The 17,450-nt window shown below is 40.2% G+C and overlaps 1 protein-coding gene across 1 annotated transcript in view; it reads left to right on the top strand.

The window, feature by feature from the left end:
* JAZF1 (JAZF zinc finger 1) overlaps window positions 1-17,450 on the top strand; it is a 332,658-nt gene that overhangs the window by 271,399 nt on the left and 43,809 nt on the right. The window contains exon 3 of the mRNA XM_069586766.1: window positions 10,520-10,716. Within this exon, the coding sequence (XP_069442867.1) occupies window positions 10,520-10,716 (197 nt within the window). The remainder of the gene's footprint in view (window positions 1-10,519; window positions 10,717-17,450) is intronic.

A 17,450-nucleotide genomic window follows, 5' to 3' on the forward strand; every position in this document is an offset into this window, starting at 1 on the left:
GCCATCTTCGACATAAACCCTCACTGTGTGAGATCTCCTCTGACATTGAGTCCCCTTCATCTCAGGTGCTCCTCTTTCTCAACCCAAAGTTTCCATAACCAGAGCCGTCCAGTTCACCCCATCCCCTGGAGCTAGATTCATTCCAAGTCACTTGTCTTAACCAAATGCTGACTGTCACCCAGCCTAGCTGGTCAGAAGAAGTGACCTAAGTGGATGGTCAGAGAACTGCTTTTCTTCAGAGACAGACTTTTCACCCCAGACTTAGATATCTGCCTGAGTCCATCTTAGATAGACTAGACTGCATAGATTACCCCCCACAAATGACCTCTTACATAGGAATTATCCAATTAGGCGGTTGTTACATTTTTAACATAATTCCTGGGTAAGAGTCAGGGGCATAGGGCCAACACCCATGGAAATACCAAGACTCTGAGCAGCCTCCTGACATATGTGCAACAAGGTATTGAGCCAAGTGCTTTTCATGTTTTTATCCAACAAGATCTTGACAATAAACCCCATGAGAAAGGCGTTAGGGTTTTACATGCGTGCATAGCCACTCTGTCATTTCCAACATTTGTAACCCTATGAACTGTAGCCTGCCAGGCTCCTCTACCCATAGAATTTTCCAGGTAAGAATACTGGGGTGGGTTGCCCTTTTTCTCCTTCAGAGAATCTTCCCAGCCCAGGGATCGAATCCATTGTCTCCTATGTTGCATGCAGATTGAAGGCACCAGGCATTAGGCTTACTTTTGTTGTATAAATGAGAATCCCAAGACAAGCAAGGGTAAATAATTTGCCTTTGAATACCTAAATCAGATTAAGAGTTTGCCCCCAGAAGCCAGACTTTCAACCAGGCTGAGTTCACAGCTGTTAATGATACTGGAACTAATACTCCAGAGACCCTAAATCAATTTTTTTTTCTTTAGTTTTTAAACCTCTCTCAGTTTAGGGGGAGAGTTATTCATCATCTCATTAGCAGTTTACATGGAAGCCACCAATAACTCATTTAATTTGCTTCCAGAGGAGGCACAACAAGGAAACTCAAACGCTATTTGTAATTTCGTACCACGAAACCTCATAAAATGCAAATTCTTTGTTTTGTTCATTGGTTTTTACACGGATGTCAAATTAGCAATGAAAACCATGTGTAAGAAATAGCCATAGTCATTTCCAATTCGATGGGAGTAGAAAGGAATGGAAAGGATGGTAGAGAGTTGCCAAGAGAGGGATATTCCAGTTGGCCATTGAACCAAAGATTTGTGGGCGTCATTTTCAGAAGTGGTTTTTATTCTTGGCATTGCCGATGAAAGAGACCATGGTTTACTCTATTCAGGCTAAAGTAAATCGAAATTAATTGCTTCACTGATAATTTATGCTGACCTGTGACTTTAGGTCATGACTGCTGGAACCTGAACCAGAGCTTTCATTAAGGAATAATAGATTAACTATATTATTCTTTAGTTGTGAGAAAATACCCAGTATTTATTGGGCATATAAAAAGTAGTAGTATTCAGGGATGAGATTTTGTTCATTATTGCAGTTATTCAGCCTTGGTGCATGAATTTCATTTGAGTGCTAAAATTCCAGGAAAGAGATTATTGGTTTAAAATAATAATAATAATAATTCCTAAGTAGTATTCAGAGACAGCTTGCTAGTCTCTGAATGACGCTGTTCATAAGGGTATTTCTGTTGGTCTGCAGTTTCCAAGTTGCCTAGGGTGTATGGGGCCCTGGAGCAGGGGCATCCAGCCCCTCTGTGTCCTTTCTCCCAGCTCTTGGAAAGGAGAAACTCCTGGATTTGGATACTCTTGCATTTGGTTTCTTTCAGTGTGCCACCATATTGCAAATGATTCCGTCTAAATTTAATGTTAATAGGTCCATTTTAGTCAGCATTCCTTGAAACTGAATTTTAGCAAAGGAGATGATAAAAAATAAAGTTGGGTATTTTAAATAACTTATATCTAGAGAATAATTATAAACTGCATATTATAAACAGTGTATTACAGTGTACATATGATGTGATTACAAAATAATAAAACTAAATTTTATATTGTAGCTTCTCTGCATCTCAAAAAAATTTAAGTAAATTTATTCCTCTCTGTTCTGTTGTTATCATAATCTCATGATGGTCTTGCTCATGAAAGGATTATTTTATTCCAGGGTTATGTCCTTTCTATATTTTATGTTACTGTGGCCTTTTCTTTTTAATGAGTAGCTAGTAAAGTTAGATGGTAGTTAGATAAGGAATGCCACTTGGCAATAAAAATGGGCAACTGAATGTGAGTTTATTAACTATTTTGAAAGTTTTAGCCTATATTGTAACTGCCCTTAAAAAAGGAAAAAGAAAATATAGTTGTCAAGAGAGTAGATGAGAGTAAGATCACTTTTTATCTTTTTCTTTTCTCTTCTCTTCCCTGTCCCCCAAAATACAGTGAACTCTTATAAATTAGCTGCTCTTATAAATTAGCTGATACAAAATTGACTTTCCCTGGAGTTGATCTATCTTGTGCAACTTAGACCGGAGCTATTCTTCCAAGTCCAGGAACTATATCCTCCTGCATGTGTCAGATATAAACTTAGGAAAGAAGGTGGGGCAGGGTATGTGGGAAGTGTCTTACTTAAATCTGTCAGTTTTGGTTTGATACCCAAGAACAAAATCTGATACACTGGCTGGGAACTTCACAAATTATGTCCACAACCCTTGTGAATATCAGATGAAAATCTCACACACAGATACTCAAAACTCTCATAAGTTAAGTACCAAGCTGATCTGAACAGATAGTGTAGGTTTTTTTGTGGTGCTCAGTTCAGTTCAGTCGCTCAGTCGTGTCCGACTCTTTGCGGCCCCATGAACCACAGCACACCAGGCCTCCCTGTCCATCGCCAGTTCCCACAGTTTACCCAGACTCATGTCCATTAAGTCGGTGATGCCATCCAACCATCTCATCCTCGGTCGTCCCCTTTTCCTCCTGCCTTCAATCTTTCCCAGCATCAGGGTCTTTTCCAATGAGTCAGTTCTTCGCATCAGGTGGCCAAAGGATTGGAGTTTCAGCTTCAACACCAGTCCTTCCAGTGAACACCCAGGACTGATCTCCTTTAGGATGGACTGGTTGGATCTCCTTTGTGTTGCTACTTTTAGTTTTATTATTTTGCACTAAATTTTTAATAGCATATTAAAAGAAGCTCTGAGTTTTGGTGACACTGCAAAAAATTTTATGAAGCTTCAGAATCCACCCCATAGGCCTCCGATGGTGAAGACAGAAATAGCTCTGAGATGAGAAATGAATATACGATTGTTTGAAACATTACTAGGGACTCTCTGAAATTAGTGTTATTTGGGAGTCCACATTGTTTTTTGTCTTTGAAAAGAAGAACATTTATTATTTATTAATTTCCCCCAATCGCCAGTAAAAGTCCTTTTCTTAAAATCAAGGGTCACAGACAAGCAGTCACTCCACTTGCTGCCAGCAGGTCATGTTTCACTTGCCAGCTGTTCTAACGAAACACCCCTCATCCTCACTGAGGCTTTAAGTTGCTAAAATGAGAGGAGCTGCCCCATGAATTTATTAGCAGATGTGTGTTTGGAAACTCATCATTACTTTGAGACCTAGAACAACCACACATGATCGCATGCTGAAATGTACCCATTATTCCCATAGCCTCTATTTGAATGCCTTACAGATCATTCAGGGCTTCCCTGGTGGCTCAGATGGTAAAGAATTTGCCTGCAATACAGGAGACCTGGGTTCAATTCCTGAGTTGGGAAGATCCCCTGGAGAGGGCAATGGCAACCCACTCCAGTATTCTTGCCTGGAGAATCCCATGGACGGAGGAGCCTGGCAGAATTCAGTCCCTGGGGTCACAAACGACTGAGCGACTCAGCACAAGCATGGATCATTCTGCTTCCTAACCGGCTTTCTGTCCGTCCTTGTCCTGAATTTTGCATTGTAGTTGTTAGAGAAAAGGAAAATCCCTTAGTTCTCTTCAGTGGAAAGATTGATTGTTGTCCCTGTCAGGTCAGAGATCCCATTGTCTGGAGCAGTGAGTTAGCAGATTGGAGAGCACTTAGAATCGTGGTCTGTCTGCCAGCTCCTCATGGCTTTCCTCAGAGGCCTTCTTGGTTTCACAAACTTGTTTTCACCAAAAAAATGTTAATGCCCAATGGGCCATTGAAAAGGTGGAACAAAGCTTTTGAACTTTAAATGACGTAGTTGGATGTTGTGCTTTGTACAGAGGTCTGGTTGTGAACCAAATCTGAGCCTGGTGTAGCTGTATGAATCTCTCAAGTAAAGGGCAGCCTTGAATTGCATAGAAAGAAGTCTTTGCATCAAGTAGCAATGTCTCCCATTGCCTGCCCTGATAGAAAGGTCATCTACAATGGATTCTTCTCAAGAGATTAAGGGGGAGAAGTAAAGAAGAGGAGGCGTGTGGCTTTATAGATGCCCCAGCTTCCAGCATGTTGTCCTTAAAGGAGAGGAGCTTTCTGTTTGTATTCTGGTTACTGTTACCACCTTTTTCAAATTTACCTACGATGGAAGCAGTCATTTAATCAGTGCATGCAGAATCAGTGAGGGTGGTTCATTGCTTTCAGAATCAGCAGAACTCATGATGGCAGTACGTATCCTATAATACTCAATAGTTTAGCTCAGAAGTAACTATTAAAATGTCAGTAAATTGCTGATGTTACATTGAGAGACGAAAGATTTGTGAGTTAGTATTTCCTGAACAAGAGTCATTCACATGTTTGTCAAACACCGAGTACCAGGCTCTGTTCCAGGTGCTTTACATGTATTAATTCACTTCATCTTTGCATTCTGTAAAGCAGTCCTTAGTATTTTTAGCATTTATGGGTAAGAAAACTGAGGCACAGAGAGATTAGGTAACATGCCCAAGGTCACACAGCCGGAGAACATAGAGGAGAAATTAGCATCTGAACAGTCTCCCTACAAAGCCCACTGCTACATGAATATTTTCTGCTACAGGAATATTTTCACACTGTGGTCTATCACCAGTTAATCAATCACCTGTTAGTCAAGAAATTAATGTGGAGGTCGTGACCAGGATATTTGGTTAAAATGAAATAGAAAAATATCAGAGGGTATCACATATCATAAGGATTATTTCATGAAATTTTTGTTTCAGATGCTTACATAAAATTTCTTTATCTTTTCACCCAAACATGTTTCACAAGTCAAAATTGTTCTAATTTCAGAAAGACAATATGGTACAAATACTGCCTATTAGATAACACTCCCTACAGGGCCCAGGGCAGCCCCATGTAATCAAACACATTTGTGTTTCCTCAGTGAAGTATGTGAATATTCACACTAAATACAATAAATAAAGCATATGAACAGCTTTTATGTAGTTCACATCATGGTTGGCTTCCTCATGAATTTTGCTGTCGAACATTAGAAATTTCCCAGCTTTCAGAGCCCTGGAGATTTCAAAATTACAGATTGTGGACCTAATTATACATATGTGTGTACAGGCTTTCTTATAACAGATTGAGGCCAAAGAAAAGTTTGGGAAACACAACCCGATGCTGCTGCTGAAATCATGGACTGTTGAGCCGGGAAGGAACCTAGAGGTGATATGTTCCTTTTACCCATAAAACTGAAACTCCTCAGTTTTAACAAGAAAAATCAGGGGCAGAACAAGGGGAGCACTGGGGCTTCTGGAGGTCACCCGCTTCTTCACCCCAGCGTGAGCCCGCTGACACACAGCTTGGGGTGTCTGGACCACACGCCCTTTCCAGCGTCTTATAATAACCATGAAACCACACCGTGCATCTCAGACCTTGGATCCTTTTCAAGTTCTTCTGAGAGAGACTCGAGTTTCGAGTGGTCGCTTCCATCGCTGGGTTCTCCAGAGCCGGTGGAAGCCGAGTGGTTTTGCACCAGTGAGACACTTGGGCTCAGGTGTTTGGCCCGAGAGTGAGGTGCAGCAGGGGACCTGCCCAGGCTCCAGCCAACTCTGTAAATTTCCTGAGTTTGTGGTTGAAACTGGTCTCCGTGGACCAGCAATTTGACATTTTCCCCCGGTGGTGTTACATTCATGTTTCCACGTTTAACATGTCAGACTGAATGAACATTGTGGTCTAAGGATTTAAAAGATTTATAATGGAGTCTTGAAAATTTACTTAAGGAATATGTACTTCCCCAAGCAATAACAAATATTGCTACAAATGACCATATTAAATTAAAGTAACTTGGGCATTTCTGATTTGTAGGAGAGTTAAAATTAATCTTATGGCAGTTTCATTTTCAAAATGAAAACATGACTTTGCCTGACCACAGATTTCCAGGCTGTTAGTCAACAGTGAATGAACCCTCAAGTGACTTTTTTTTTTCTCTTTAAGAAATATCCAGTTCTCTTTATGTGTATAAAAGTAATACCAGAAGGAAAATACCCTGAAAAATCAACTGTAGTTGTATCTGCAAATTTCCAGTGTTCTGATAAATTTTTTTCATAAGCTGAGTAGTAAGTACATGGATTGTCATTTTATTCTTCCTTAAACTGTGCTTTAAAATATGTATAGTCAATTTGTGTGTGTACTACCACATTTTTTAAATGTTTTTAAGCACAAGTGACAAATCCATGAAAAATCTTCTATAAGTGTTCTTTAATGAGAGGTCTTATTTTTATACCTTTAAAAAGGAAAAGAAACTTTCCTTATCCATCCTTCATTGCTTCTCTGATTAGCTCCTATAGTAGGTAGGCAAGGAGCCTGGTTCAAATGCATTTTCCCCCACATTAAAATAATAATGATAACTGTAGGTATATTGGTAAATGTTTAACAGTTGACTCTTGGGGTGGGGGGGAAAACCCAATTTGTAATATTTGCCAATTTCCATGGTGTAAATACTCCATCATGGCCAATTTCAGGCTACCAACATTACATCACTGCACAGAGTAGGGAAGTAACATGCTGTGTAGCATCATATAGTAATTCTACCAAACAGATACAACTTTATTAATGTAAATAACCTCAATAGCATAGATAATAGTAAAATGGAAGAAAACAATAAGAACTAATAAATATTGAGTATTATCTTTGTTTTTAATATACTTGTTTTAATTTTGACTTCACATGATTTAATTTTTGATAATAGGTATATTTATCAAATGGCCTAAATCCCTAAAAATTTAATGATCAACTCTCACAAGCCAGCATGAGCCCACACTAGCACACTACTGCTACAGTTCCCATTGCAAAGCAGAAAGAATTCAGGGAGGTGGGCACAGCCAGCCTTCCCCATATCACAGCCCAGTGAGGCTACAAATCCAAGACCCCAAGAACCTAGGGGCGCAACACAGCAGAACTTGAATGCTGAGAGAATAAAGACCTCCACTCTAATGGTTGCCCCACTTCCAACAAGTAAACCCCTGCATTTTCCCAGGCCCTAAGCTTCAGCTCTTTAACCCCTTTCAGCTTTGAAAACCATGACTCTGCAGCAAAAACAAGAAAGCTCAGAGTTCTCTGATGTGTAGGAGGCAGCCTGGCAGAGCAGGAGCTTTTGATTCAGTCCTAAAGCTTGACTTCTCAAATACCAGCTTTGCCATCAGCCAGCAAAGTGACCTTGCACAGGCCCGCTCCCCTCATTTCCCAGTTACCAGGAAAAATGAGGAGGCTAGACAAGGTGATCTGTCTCACCCAGCTTCCTTCCTGCTCTAAACCCCATGTTGGCTGCAGTTACTGAGGGCTTTGGGAAAGATCACCAATCATGTAAGAATCAGTATCCACTGGGAAAAACTCATCACCCTGCAGGGTGGTGTGACTTCCCAAGCCTAAATTCCATCTCCCCTAGGAGTATAGCGGAATGTGTCTAACCCTGATGATGGAACAGTCTGGGCTGTGGTCCTTCAAGGATGTCACAGTGTAGCTGCCCCTGAAGATGGAAAATGCTTGGAGCCAACTTACCTGAGTCCAGTCTAGACCACAGTCACAGACAACCTTTATTCATTCTGCCTCATCAGGTCCTTTATTAACTTGTCTCCCCAAGTGGTTTTGGCCATTGGGAATTCACCCATCTTTTGACAAATAGCTGTACTGATGGAACACTGCTTGAAAAGTTCAGGGTTTAAATAAGTCTCCAAAAAATAGGTAAAGTCATGGGTGATAAGTGAAAGAGGAACAGTGCAAAACCACCAGGGAGAAACTGGTGAATTTTATCCAGTGTTCTACAGGCATTTTTATGCCCCTCCGTGTGTATGTTGCCACCGGGAATAAATTCTGCAGCTGTGTATCTTGGTATAGTGAGGTTGCCTTGATTTATGGGTATAGCTGCAAGTACATAACCACCAATCCAAGGGAGAAGGAGGGAGGGTGGAGGGAGAGAAGGATTGGCAGAAGTGTTTTATGAGTTTCATGTTTAATGCTTTTAACATGGTGCCTCGTTCTCGCTTCTAGAAAGCACTTAGCAGATACAAGCCAAAAATAAATGGCTGTCCGTAGCTGACCAAACCCATGACGGGGTGAAGGCGAGGGATATGTGTGTGCATGTTGTTGTGGTTGTTTATAGCTGTTTTTATATCTGAACTGTAGGAGAGTATTTATTTTACAATAAAAACCATGAGCTATTGATACTTTTTAACCAGAGTAAGAGAAGACACTGCTAAGCCTCTATCTCTCTGAGTCTCTCTGTCTTACAAGACTATCTTTCTGACACTCTCTGTGCACTCTCTGACCTGATTCCCAGTCAGCTATGCATGAGGCATGAACCTGGTGCTTTCAGAGCCATAAAAATGCAGCGCATCCTCAAGAAACTTGGAGTAAGGTAGACGTCAGCATCATGCAGTTAGCTGCTGCTAAGTCGCTTCAGTCATGTCCAACTCTGTGCGACCCCAGAGACGGCAGCCCACCAGGCTGCCCCGTCCCTGGGATTCTCCAGGCAAGAACACTGGAGTGGGTTATGCAGTTAGCAGTTGTACTTAAATAATAAAAGAAAGCATAGTTCCTTACTTTACAGTCCATATTTTAAGTGCAGAGGTTTATGAGGAGAGGAAAAAGCAGTTTTAAGAGCAGTAGAACCAACTTTATATCTGAAAATAAATGAATACCTGGCTACCGAGTGCAAACAGTTCTGGTTTGCATTGTCATTCCTTTCTCCCTTTTCAGTCAATACCATCTTACAGCACAAAAACATAAGAGCTCAAGACAAAGCATATAGCTTTATTACGGTTTGGTTCAACAAATAAAATCCAGTTTATACGTATAGATTATATTGCAAAGGCCCTTCAGGAAATATGCTATCCATGTTCCAAGTGTAAAAGTAGACATTTTAAGATACTAACACTATTGTAATATTGTTTCATTGTGTGTTTGAGCAACTGGAAACTTTTAACCAGGCATGAGAACTATCTATTGATTTCTAAAATGCCGTAGTATAATGAAGACCAATATAAAGGAATTCTGTAAGCAGAAGGTAAAATGTGTTGGGTAAAATACCATGTCTAAGCACAATGGTATTAGTTTATGATGAATTGTATTAAAATAGTCAAAACACAGTTGATGGGAGGGTGGGGTACAGAGGGGACTTGAGAGGTATGGTTATGATCTGGTTTTTAGCATAGGTGGTGGGCATAAGTGTATGCTTTATTTACCTAAATATTTTCATAAACTCTATTCGCTAGACTTTCCATCCCAATTTCAAAAAACATAGACAACATTTGCTGTTTAGGGAGGAAATACCATTTCTTAAGTGCTTTTGAATCTCATTATATGAATTCATAAAATGCTAGATAAACAGGGAGAAAAGAACAAAGCTTGAATATTACTAAGTTAAGAGAAGTGTTGAAAGAATATAACTTTGAAGTTTCCAGAGTGAAACTATCGAAAAAAGTCACCTTTCCCTTTTATGAGTAATAAAATCATGACATAAAAACAGATCTTTCTCAGTGATCTTCTTCCTTGTACTGCGCTTGTTCCCTCTTATTGAATCTTCTTGGGCAGAATTGTTTGGTCATTTGATAAATGTATGCTAAGATGTGCTTGGCAGCATGCTAATAACAATTATAGGGACTTAAGTCCTTTCTTTTCAGCTAGTAGCTGGGGAGACAAGACTTTTAAGCAACCAAGAAAGTGTTAAAAAGCCAGATAACCTGTTTGAGACTCAAGAGTACAAAAAAGAATGCGAGTCCTCACGAAGCCACGTATGTTCAGTGGCACAAACAATAAGCACTACCAAGCTGCAGATGAAGGAAGGCCTCTCTAGTTGACAGTGGTTGGGGAACTTTGAGAGCAGGTGTACTTCCTGAGGATTGAGAGGACCTTCCAGGCAGTCCTGTAGCTGAAGGCGCTGTAGTGAGGACAGAGGCTTGGCCCAGGGAGCTTTCGGGAGCTAGAAGATGATTCTGTCGTGTAGGAACAGGGCAGCTGTTCTGAGTTTGTGAAGCTGGGACTGGCCTGTGAACAAGTCCCTACCCCAGGGGGGAGCATCTGTCGCACTCAGATTAGCAGTCAGAATTCCTCCTGCTCTCTAGATGGGTTTCCACAAATGGTCTCTCCCACTTCCAGATTCATGACGGACGCTGCCCGCCGAGAGCAGGAGTCTCTGAAGAAGAAGATCCAGCCAAAGCTCTCGCTGACTTTGTCCAGCTCCGTGTCTCGAGGGAACGTGTCCACGCCACCTCGCCACAGTAGCGGAAGCCTTACTCCCCCAGTGACCCCGCCCATCACTCCCTCCTCTTCGTTCCGCAGCAGCACCCCAACTGGTGAGTAGGTTGGCCCTTAAGGGGGGTGTGTGTGTGCGCGTGCATGCTGTACTGGGGGCCAGGCGCAGATCTTGCTTGAGATCCACCTCTTCTTTGACCTTTTGTTGATTCATTCATCTATTTATTATTAAAGATATAGTTAATAAGTTATCATTTATAATGTGCATGTGATAATGGTTTTATAGACATGCTTTCAAGCCTTTACCATTTGTTACATATAAAGTGATGCAATGTCTTGGGTTTGCTTCAGTCAAGTGGAGAAATAGATCAAACAAGATCGATTGTGTTGATTATTGCCATGTGTTGATTATTGTTGAAGCTGAGTGATATATACATAGGGGCTTATCATCATACCAGTCTCCCTAGTTTTGCTTGTTTAAAAGCTTTTCTGTGATAGAATGATCAATTTTTAAAACTTAGAATCCCTCTTAGCACCAGACCTGAGTTACAGTAGTGAACCCAAGGAGACCAGTCATGTGCTTTCTGATGGGCTGAGGCCTAGTAGATGTTGGCATTCTAGGGGGCCAAAAGGAATACTCTTTCGTGTCTTCATCTCCCAAATGGAAGCGATTTGAAAAATAAGACTCAAAGGTAAAAAGTAAAATCAACTTTATTACTGCATAAGGCTAAACTGCAGAATAAAGCTACGATCTGTAACAACTGACTTCTTCCCTGAGTTGAACTTATTCCCAAACATTCCTCCTAAGCTTGCCTGTGTAGGAGCAGACCAGCGTGTGCCCAGGCACGGAGCTAACCAGCACAGAACCTTCTCCCAAGTCAGAGATCCACTGGTCAGTGGTAGAAGATGGTAGAAAGAGGCTGGAAAAGTCCCTCCTCTTCTTTTTCCCATCTGAGAACAGAGATTATATTTCCCCTCACTCCTGTATAGACAGGTATTCATCAAAGAAATACACCAATAACTATAACCTTGTAACTCAGTGATGGGAGAGAGGTTTGACCGAATCAGGGAAGACTTCCCCAAGAGGGAGAGAAGGAGCATGCAGCCAAGAGGACAGCATTTTTCAAAGGCTCCATGAAGGGGAACCTGGCAGGTCCCAGGTTACTGAAGGTCGACCAAGTGGTGGTGAGGTGTTTGTTAGATGAGGCCAAGGAGGTCTGCAGGGCCTGGGGCTCTGAGGATGGTATTAAAGATTCTGGTTCATGCTAAGAGCAGAAAGAAGCCATTCAGAATCATGCTATCACTCCCTCAGTAGTATCCCCCCTTAATGGTAGATGAAAATGTTTATTTTCTCTTAGAGTTTATGTATTTCTCTTTTATCCAGCTCCCATCAAGGGAAGTGGCAGCAGTCCTGTTTCTCAAAGTGTGCTTCAGAATATGACTTTCACAAAATGGAAGTTGAGGAAAAGGGTTCCCTAATAAGTTTGAGAAAGTGTGATGGGTTAGACAAAGGTTCAGTTCAGTTCAGTCGCTCAGTCATGTCCTACTCTTTGCAACCCCATGAACTGCAGCACGCCAGGCCTCCCTGTCCATCACCAACTCCCGGAGTTCACTCAGACTCCCGTCCATCGAGTCCATGATGCCATCCAGCTGTCTCATCCTCGGTCTTCCCCTTCTCCTCCTGCCCCCAATTCCTCCCAACATCAGAGTCTCTTCCGATGAGTCAACTCTTCACATGAGGTGTCCAAAGTACTGGAGCTTCAGCTTTAGCATCATTCCTTCCAAAGAAATCCCAGGGTTGATCTCCTTCAGAATGGACTGGTTGGATCTCCTTGCAGTCCAAGGGACCCTCAAGAGTCTTCTCCAACACCACAGTTGAAAAGCATCAATTCTTCAGCGCTCAGCCTTCTTCACAGTCCAACTCTCACATCCATACATGACCACAGGAAAAACCATAGCCTTGACTAGACGGACCTTAGTCAGCAAAGTAATGTCTCTGCTTTTGAATATGCTATCTAGGTTGGTCATAACTTTTCTTCCAAGGAGTAAGAGTCTTTTAATTTCATGGCTGCAGTCACCATCTGCAGTGATTTTGGAGCCCCCAAAAATAAAGTCTGACACTGTTTCCACTGTTTCCCCATCTATTTCCCATGAAGTGATGGGACCAGATGCCATGATCTTAGTTTTCTGAATGTTGAGCTTTAAGCCAACATTTTCACTCTCCTCTTTCACTTTCATCAAGAGGCTTTTTAGCTCCTCTTCACTTTCTGCCCATAAGGGTGGTGTAAACTGGTTTATTCAGTACAGGGTTTTAATATAATACATTGTTATTCTCCAAGAGGAGGATTTAGAAAACTTTCAAACTCGTCACTCTGATTATCGGCGCTCTTTTTCTAGGGGCGTCTCGGTGGGCTCATGGTTGAGAGGGTACCCTGTGTTCCATCAGGATTGGGCATTTTGAACACAGAATAGGTGTGGGAGGCAGACAGAGTTCCTGCCTAAGCTTTGCCCCTTACAGATCACTGGTAATACCCATTATTTAGGTTTTTGTGTGAGAGTTAAATGTGATTGCGCACACATGCATTGAACATTCAGTAAATGTTCATCCCTGTGGTCCAGTTTTTAACTAGCTGTTTCAGGAGTAGAATTGGAGATCATTCTATACAGGAGGAACTGGGTTCATTTGTGTGGGCATTTTTCCCTTCCCTGAGATAGACCACCATGTTTCTCTTACATGTCTTTCTGTGAAGATTTACTTTCCAGGATTTCTGCTGACATTTACTGGTAAATCTAAGGAATGCCACGAGAATGTAGTGTGATTCTTCGATTCTCTTTTCTGAGCATTTCTATGAATATTTATTCATATGCCATGTGAATTATGGGGACAGTTTTATACTTGGGTATGTTTTATACCTGACTTAATATGGATTGACTCATGGCCAGTACCAGATAACTATGACTACCCCAATTAGTAATGGGAGTTTTAGAACCCCATGAAAATAAAGAAAGTTTAAAAGTGAGAGTTTATTATTTTTCATGTAAGAATGTTTGGAAGAAATGGAATCATTTCCTCTCCTTCAGACATAAAGAAATCTTTCTGACACCTTGTCTATTTTAGCAATTTCCTACTGAGAGAATTAATTTATGTTGTGGTAAAGATGTATCATTTTCAGTCTGTCAAGATCATTGCTAAGTTATTTGCTGCTTGAAGAACATTCCATGTAAACATCAAAAATTAGCAGGGGAAATGGTTTCTTAAACCCCTACCCTGTACAATTTTGATTGTGTACATTTTTCAATGTTTGAAATGTTATTTTACCTGTAGTTAGAGAGATCAGCTTATTTTGCCCGACTAATGTGGTTTCAGTCACTTTCATTGCCAGGTTATAAATAATTTTCCATGTTTCTACCTCCTAAATTCACTCTTCCAAGTTTCATATTCAAGATGCATTCCTGGTGCAGAAGTAATAGTCATCTTGCAGGAAAGTTCATTTATAAAGTATTCTTTAAAATATACCATCTTGACTAGACAGAATCAGATCTCAGTTTCATCATAGAGTTTCAAGTATGTCTTAGGAATTCTTAGAATTAAGATTGATCTTGTGATTTCTAAAACTCTAGAGAAATTTTCTTTTCTCAACTTTTTCATTTCCTGTCTTTATTTGCTTTGTATTCTTTTTTAATGTATTTTTTAGTGTTCACTTAAGAAAAGCTTTGAACGGTTTAAATCATGGGTCAACATTGTTTTTTATGAAGGCACGGGGGCCTCTGTGTCAGCTACTCAGCTCTGCCACCATAGCAGTGAAAGCAGCTATAGAGCTGCAAGTGGACAGTCTGTGCTCTATAAAACGGAAAGTTTCTGTGAAACCTTTTTTACAGATTTGGTCCATAGGCCATAGTTGCCAGCCCCTGATTTAAATTATAGAGATAAAGAATTAAAGATACATGTGATTACCATGTATAAAATATAGTCATCAAGGACCTACTGTGTAGCACAGGGAAGCATACTCCGTGTTTTGTAATAGCCTATACCAAAAAGAAACTGAAAATTAAAAAAGATCTATATATATATGTGTGTATGTGTATCACTGAATCACTTTGCTGGAAAGTGTTGGCTGGATTTCTGGTTATAATAGCACTGCTTAGTCTCTCCTGGAAAATACTTGCATATATATTTTGGCCCATCTGGGGGGAAAAAATTCAAGTAACACAACATTGTAAATCAGCTATACTTAAATTTAAAACATATATATTAAAAGTGAAGATAAACATGATTGAATTCACTGAAAATAAAGTGTTAAAACAGTTCATACCATTCTCCTTTAAAAGTAGTAATAATTACTGAGGAAAGGCAACCTAGATTTTTTACTATGTATGCTTACTGTATGCTTTATGTATGATTACTTAATCCTAGCACCAGCCCCACTGAAACAACATTATTAATTCCCATGTACAGATTAATACCTTTTAAAATTTTATTTTAATTGGAAGATAATTGCTTTACAACATTGTAATGTTTTTTGCCATACATCAATATGAGTCGGCCATAGGCATACCTGTGTCCCCTCCATCCTGAACCCCCTCCCACCTCTCTGCTCACCCCATCCCTCCAGGTTGTCACAGATCACCTACTTTGGGTGCCATATGTCATATGTCAAACTCCCATTGACTATCTAATTTACATATGGTAATGTTAATACCTTTTTAAAAACTCTTTAGACCTTCAGCCACTTAGCTGCCTCAGTTGCTAACTTGACACTTCTAAACCCAAAACACAAAAAGTCATTAAGTTATTGGGACTGTAGTTTACTCTTATTCACAGTAACCCTCACTTTTAACCCACTCCACCAGTCAGATAGCAGATCAGAACTTGAAGAACTTAATCGATTTAGTTTATTCAAGGTTTCTTTCAAGGGTGAGTTGGAGCTGACTCCAGGCAGTCAGTTGTTAACTATTCAGGCTTGCAGACCAGTTGTTAAAGCTCATCCTGAAATTGGTCATGGTGGGAGTCTTAAACCTCCCTTTGCCTGGGCTCTACTCCGAGACTCTTACTCAGTTGATGGATCGGGCATTGAGAGTTTTCTTGAAGCTCTTGCTAGGTAATTCTAACATACAGCCAGAGGTGGGAAACCACTGTTTTTAAATGCTGGGTCCCATCTTGTCAGAGCTGTGTGTTTTCTTGCCTAGGTTAGCCTATTTCCAGTTTGCTTGGAGAAAGATTGCTGTAATCTACTTCCTTAGCCTCCAAATGTGAGTCCAGTGGGACTAAACAGATGCTTGCTTATGTCTTAATGGAGAAGCCATGGAAAGAGTTGGCTGAATTTCTGGTTATAATAGCACTGCATAGTCTCTCCTGGAAAATATTTGCATATATATTTTGGCCCACTTGGGGGGAAAAAATTCAAGTATCAAACTAGAGAAAGGTACCCAAGGAAATTAAACCAATTTTTTTGTTTTCCTATTTCAGCAGCCTATAATGATCATGAAGTAACAAATTATATCTGTTAATCTGTAGTTTAAGTTCCTATCGTGCATTATGTCATTTCGTTTCATATTCCTGTGTCTCCTGCTATTTGGCGTGATAGTAGATCTTTACCATTCCCTTATGGCTTTGGCAGTAAGTTACTCAGATTATAACTTCGCAGTTCTCAGGAGCTGCTAATAAACAGCAAAATCATTTTAAAAAGTAAAGTATTAATTTCACCCTCAAGATGGAAATTACTGCCATATAGCTGATAGAACTGACAGAATTTAGCTCAACATTTAGAAGCTCTGCTGTAAGAATTAAAGATTTTAAAATTAAAAAAAATTAAAAAAAAAACATTTAGAAGCTCTGTCTGAATGGAGCTGAGGTGAACTTTCCCCCAATCCCTTTATTTTTAGAAAATAAACCTGAACAACCTTACTAAAGGGAGAAAATCTCAAGGAATAAAAGATAACTAAAGTAAGGTCTAAACTCACACAATTCCCCCATCCCCACCCCAAAGAAAAGAATAAAACGGAAGGAAAAATCTCAGAGAGATAAATCCTGTCCTATTTAACCGTGGAAAAGGAGAAAAAACTAAATATTTTAGCCTGACTGAATTTTGTGACCTACTTATAATAAATTCCTAAGGCCGGGATTTGGTGTTTCTAATGGATTCTTCCCTAAAGAGATGAATATCTGGACAGTGCCTGAAAAACATTCCCTAAACTCTTCCCATTGAGAAAGTAGCCTTGATTTATATTTCCCTTTTCACATAAATGTGTTTACTTAAGCTGGAGAATGACTTCATGTTGCTCTACTATCTGGCTTACATTATATTCAGGGTCACAACACACCCTTTCCTGGCCTATGACTTGTTTTCTTATTTGTTTATATACTGCTTTGTTCCAGTCATTGTCCTTTCATCTTCTTTATTGATTGACTTGTAAAACCTTCATCCTGCTTCCTGAGAGTTATGGCCCAGTCTTGTCACTAATTTTGCTTCCTTCCCCACCGTCTTATGCAGCTACTTATTTATAATCTGTTACAACTCAAAGTGTAGGAGAGCAGCAACAAGATAGTAATTACAAGTATTTTTCTCAACTACACCACCTGCAAGAGACCTTCCCAAACAAAACATGTTTTTGACTTGAAGAAAGCAAATCAAATCAGTGCCAGTCTATATTAGTAGATTTTATCTTTAGAGTTCACAGAAACTTAATCACCATTTGTTTACCCCACTTTAAAGACAAAAGAAATTGAGGCTCATTTAAATGAAACCTTGCCCAAGTTCAGTCATCCCCAGTTGAGTGGCCACTGTTTTCCAGAGCACCAAGACTGGGCATCTTCTCAGTTCATGTAATTTACTGA

The sequence above is a fragment of the Ovis canadensis genome, chromosome 4, assembly GCF_042477335.2.
Source record: "Ovis canadensis isolate MfBH-ARS-UI-01 breed Bighorn chromosome 4, ARS-UI_OviCan_v2, whole genome shotgun sequence".
In the NCBI taxonomy this organism is placed as follows: domain Eukaryota; kingdom Metazoa; phylum Chordata; class Mammalia; order Artiodactyla; family Bovidae; genus Ovis; species Ovis canadensis.